Consider the following 5,260-nt stretch of genomic DNA (forward strand, 5'->3'; position numbering starts at 1 on the left):
ACCACCTGTCATGTACCATCCCAAATTTGACCCGCTCTCCATTTTTGAGGCCTCGTTGCTTTGACCTGCATTTGCACTGAGGACCCTTTACGTGGCCCTCGCACTGTGGAGCATCTTAAATGGTGCATCAGCACGAACTGTGAAAGGCAGCCTAAAATCTGAATAAAACCCACTCTCCAGGCACTGGCACTCGCTCCATAAACAGGCAACATCATTTGTGCTCACCAACTCACCGAAGGAAAAGCTTTGCCTTCACTGTACATAGGACCTGGCATTAAAAGATTGTATTCATGAGAGGGAGAAAGCAGGATCAAGGACATCAAATTGCCTCGCTGCCCCTGAGACGCACCGTGAAAAGTGGAGGTATGCACACATCACGCCTCGAGTCGGTTTGTTAGAAAGCAATCCACAATTTGTAAAGATAACCACAGATCTTTTTTATTTAAAAAAAAAAAAAAAAAAGGAAGTAGAAAAGTTTGGCTGAAAATACCAACAACAACAAAAAAATTAAAAAAATAGCACTCGCACGGGAAATGTTTCTGTTTTGAAAACTTTGTCAATAGCTACAGCAATTTAAATCATAAAACAATCACTGTATAAAAACATATTTATTTAAATTAAATATTTTATGCAAACTCATATCTACACTCATTCAAAATGCATAGAGTCACACAAAAAAGATGGAATGTATTAGCTTAAAAACCTGTGAAGTTGTGGGGTTTTTTAAGTATTATTTGCAATTATTATTAATACACGTTCGGGACTGAAACCAGAAAATCATAGCCACGCTACTAACTAATCATTACCAAGTGCCATACAGTAAACACTAAGATTAATCATGTCATATAACTGATTTAAAATAAAGCTTCATCTTTATGAAAAGGAAGAGAACTCGAGCAATACAAAATCCGAGGGGAGGAATAATGGAAGGAATAAATCAATGTACAGCTTTATTACAAGCAATAATACGCCGGAGTTAGAAGAGGCATTGGGCGCTGCGGCTCGACACGCGAAGCCTTCGCCTTCAAAGGATGTTGGATAAAAAAAACCCGCTGTCTGCTACATCATGGCCTCTTTGGCCCAGGGCTCGTCCCAGGACCCGTTCCCAGCCTGGCGGGGAGGGCAGCTGATGCTGGCCCCCCAATTCGAGAGTGCTTCTGCTGGGAGGCCAAGGGGAAGCCACGGGGTGCGGGGCGGGGGGGGGATATGCTGGCCGGATCCTGCCTTTCCAAGCCCTGAGCTCAGCCTCCTCTGGAATGCGCAGGCTGAGCGCCCCGGGGGCTGCCTCCCCCCCTGCAGCCCCCCGCCCCTGCGCATCCCCAGGGCCAGCCCGGCAGCATCCCTGGTCTCCCCCTTCCCGAGGGATGAAGCCCCCAACTCGTGGTTTGGGGACAAGGTGGTGGGGGGGGGTTTAACCCCCGCAGCGCGGTCAGGCAGGTCATTGATGCAGCAGCAACGCCGACGCCAGGAGCCAAGAGAGGGGCAAAGCATGCCTGCAGACCACGCGCTCCTTTACCAAAATCTTCCCTTTTCCCCCCCATCCCTGCCTTTCCCCCTCCCGGGGAGTTTCACCCCTGCCAGAACTTCAGACCTGCGGTTTGCGGGATGCTGCCACCCTCCCGACTCCAAAGCAGAGCTGGGGATGCCCCAAAATGGGGGACAGCCTTCCTGCGCTCTCGGGAGCGCCTCTGCTTTGGAAGAGGGGCTTGGCCAAAGAGTTTTGGCGTTGGGAAATGCCCCCAGCCCCATTTGGAGCAGGGCACCCGAGGCTTTGCACCGGTGACGAGCTGATGACTGAAATCCTTTACCTACACCACCGAGGACACTGCACGGCCCTCGTGGTTCAGACTCGGTCACCCCGAGGGGCAGCGAGCGATGTCCCTGGGGAGCAACACCTCGTAATACTGTGTCGGGTCCTTCCTCGGCCGGTCCAGGCGGCCCCGGCCGGGGGTCTAAGAGACGCTGTAGTTATTGTAGTAGGTGGCCGTGGCATCAGCAAGGACGGAGATGAGACTGGTCTCGGAGGTGTGGGAGCCACCAGCCGCCGGGACGTGTCCATTGACCAAGACCCCGCCGTGGTGGTCGCCGTGGCCGGGGTTGTTGAGATACTGGTCAAACTCGTTGCGGTCCATCTCCCCCAGGAGCTCGGCTTGGCTCAGCTGGTCCAAGGTGTCAAAGCCATGGTGGTCAGGCGGTGGGGAGAGCTGGCCCAGGTGGGCATGGAGGCTGGGGGGGTGCAGGGAGGGGAAGGTGGGCGTATAGTAGCCGGGAGGAGGAGGAGGATGAAGGGGAGGGCAGCTGGAAGACGGGGGGATCATGCAGGTGGTGGGCTGCGGCATGGGGCTGAGAGGGTGGTGGTTGCACGGGAGGGAGCTGCCCGCGTACTCTGGGGAGTAGGTGGCTCCGGCGAGGTGGGAGTGGTGATGCTCATCGGGGCAGGGCGAGGAGAAGAAGCTCTGCTCGGGGTCTATGGCATCCAGCGGAGACATCTCCGGCGGGGTGGGCAGCCCGTAGGGGTAGGTGTCCACGCTGGTGCTGCTGCCGCTGCTGCTGCCCGGGGCCTCCCGGTATCCCCGGACGGACGGCAGCCCCGGGCGAGGGGGGTACTCACCCGGCCCCTCTTTCTCCCCCCCGGCCCGGCCGCAGGTCCGCTTCTCGGGCACCGCGTTTTGGTCCCGCGTCAGGCTGCCCAGCAAAAACCCGGGGTCCACCCGCTTGCAGATCCGTTTGACCTGCTTCTTCCGCCGGGGCCGGTATTTGTAGTTGGGATAATCTTGCATGTGCTTCACCCGCAGCCGCTCGGCCTCCTCCACGTAGGGTCGCTTCTGCGAGAGGCTCAGAGCTTTCCAAGACTTGCCTGCAACAGAGAACGAAACTCTCCTTAGTGCCCGTGGCATCCGTAGCAGGGCAGGAAAGGGAGCTGCCACCCAGAGCCTGCAGGAACACAACCCAAGAGCAAGGCAGGGGCTCCCAATATCCGAGCTGACGCAGCCCACCAACCCCACGGGGGGATGAGACGGCAGCAGGGGGGGCAAAGAAGAGGATCGAAGCCATTGCAGGTCCTCTGACTGACACCATCGCAAATCCCCGAACAGGGTGGGTTCAGGATTAGCTGAGCCCCACTGCAAATAAATCAGGGCAAATAAACTCCCCCAGCTCCATGGCCTGATCGTGCAACACCTCTCTGGGATGGAGAGCCCGGCTGCTGAGTGGGGACGGCCGAGGCCATGCCCGCCTGAGCAGGGGGTCAGGACGTGGCGTCCCTGGACGTGTCCCGGCGCGTGCCCTGCTGGGACTTGCACCGGGGCGTACAGAGACCTGGGTGCCATGACCTCGCTGCTCCCTGTTTGAGATACACAAAATGTCCCCAAGCCACGGGACGGCAAAGCAGCACTGGGGTGGGGGGTGGGTTGTATCCCACGGTGAGGCTACCCCAGGCTGTTCCTGAGGGTAGGGGGAGAACTGAGGATACGGATCAAAATGTTTGATGCCTTCCCACTGCCAAAGAGACAGCAGAAATAACACTAATAATCTGAGATGTTGCATGGCAATCAGCGAGGAGAAAAACCAAACCACCAAAGAAAACACCACAAAACTGTCCAGGGAAACACAAACTTTGGGTAAGAGGCTGGACAGCAAAGCTGTGTTGCAATTCAGGCAGCTCTTTCTCAGGCTGTCTGGGCTGGTTACTTCTGTTTGCTCTCTTGGTTTCACATAAATGGGGATTGGGAGAAGGGCGAAAGAATGGATGGGGAGTGGGAAACAAATGCGTATTCAAAATGGGTTGTGATCCCTGAAAAGAAACAGCAGAAACACCCCCCCACCACCACCCCCAGCCATGCAGTATCGGGGTGGGATAGTCAGTTTGGAGACAAAGTGGGACAGCAAAGACAGGCCAGGAAAATTTGGAGGTCCCTCCTTGCACTGCATCAGGGGATCCCTGGTACTGGCAGCCCGGGGGTTTGCACCCCGACAGGGTTTACACCCGAGGGGTAATGGGGTGTACACATGGACGCCTGTCCCCTGGGCTGCAGGAGACCATCAGGCTTTGCACCCTGAGGGGTGGCCGGGTGGGCACACGCACCCAGAGCATGGGTCACCGCTGGGGTTTGCGCCCCACGGGGTGGATGCATGGGTGCCTGCTCCCTGGGGTGCGGAACCCCTTCAGGCTTTGCACCCCGCAAGGCAGCCCGGTGGACGTTGTCCCAGGGTGCACCCCGCAGCGCGGCCATGTGGGTGCGGGGGTGCCCACCCCTCCGCGTGCCGGACCTGCCTGTATCCCATGGGGGAGGATGCACGCACCCCAGGGTGCCGGTGTCAGACCCGGGCAGGGCTTGCACCTCGCAGAGTGGCAGGGAGGGTGCACGGGTCCCCATCCGGACAGGGTTGGGTGCCCGAGTGCCCACCCGCGGGGTACTGGATCCGGCCAGGGTTTGCACCCCCCGGGGATGGCCGGGTGGGCACACGCACCGCAGGGTGCCGGACTCGGAGCCGAGTTTACACCCCCGGAGATGGCCGGGTTGATGCCGGGGCGCCCACCCCCCCGGGGTCTCACCCTCAACCCCCGCACCCCTCCTCTCCTCACCGAGCATCTTGCTGAGCTCCGCGTTGTGCAGGTCGGGATTTTGCACCGCCAGACGCTTCCTCTCGTCCTTCGCCCATACCATGAAAGCGTTCATGGGCCGGCGGATGCGGCTCTCGGAACCTTTCTCCCCCGGCGGACAACGCGGGGGCGGCCCCGGAGGCAACCCCTCGGCTTCGTCCCCCTCCAGCCGCTCCGGCCAGGGGTAGGTGCTCAGCAGCGCAGCCATGGCCCGGCCCCGCGGCCCACCCCCCCCCAGCCCCGGCCCCCCGCCCGCCTCTGCCCGCTGCGCTGCCCCCGGGGTCCCCGCGCAGTCCCAACCTCCTGCCCGGCCTCCCCCGTATTTATGAGCTCCTTGGAAAAAGCCTCCTCCAATGACACCGAAGGTACTCGCTGCTCCTCCTTGTTTGCAAACTCCTGAGCCCCGGCCAGGATGGCGCGGGAAGAAAACTTCTCCCCACCCTCTGCCCGGCACCCCCCGGGGAAGCCAAGGGGGGGGGGGGGGGCAGCACCCCACAAGGTCCCCCCCTTCTGCTTCCCGCCCACCCTCCCCCCTCCTTTTCTTCTTCTATTTTTTTTTTTTTTTTAATTATTATTATTTTGCTCGCTGAAAGGCTGAAGGGGAGCGAGGAGGGAACTGGAAATGGCCCTGACACCCCTGCACAGCCCGCGCTGCCC

General features: G+C 59.1%; 1 protein-coding gene across 1 annotated transcript; it reads right to left on the reverse strand.

Moving 5' to 3' along the window:
- Window positions 1–412: 412 nt before the first annotated feature.
- Window positions 413–4,841, reverse strand: SOX7 (SRY-box transcription factor 7). Its single transcript, XM_075750371.1, has 2 exons — window positions 4,586–4,841; window positions 413–2,857 (listed from the first exon to the last, which is right to left on the reverse strand). The coding sequence occupies exons 1-2, from the start codon at window positions 4,809–4,811 to the stop codon at window positions 1,953–1,955; spliced, it is 1,131 nt and encodes a 376-aa protein (XP_075606486.1). The 5' UTR covers window positions 4,812–4,841; the 3' UTR covers window positions 413–1,952.
- Window positions 4,842–5,260: the final 419 nt, after the last annotated feature.

This window comes from Balearica regulorum, chromosome 3 (genome assembly GCF_011004875.1).
Source record: "Balearica regulorum gibbericeps isolate bBalReg1 chromosome 3, bBalReg1.pri, whole genome shotgun sequence".
In the NCBI taxonomy this organism is placed as follows: domain Eukaryota; kingdom Metazoa; phylum Chordata; class Aves; order Gruiformes; family Gruidae; genus Balearica; species Balearica regulorum.

Excerpts from the sequence above, each read along its gene's own strand:
- SOX7 (XM_075750371.1), bottom strand. The coding sequence starts at position 4,811 with ATGGCTGCGCTGCTGAGCACCTACCCCTGGCCGGAGCGGCTGGAGGGG. Across the intron at positions 2,858-4,585 it reads GGAGCTCAGCAAGATGCTCG|GCAAGTCTTGGAAAGCTCTG; the intron begins GTGAGGAGAGGA and ends TCTCTGTTGCAG.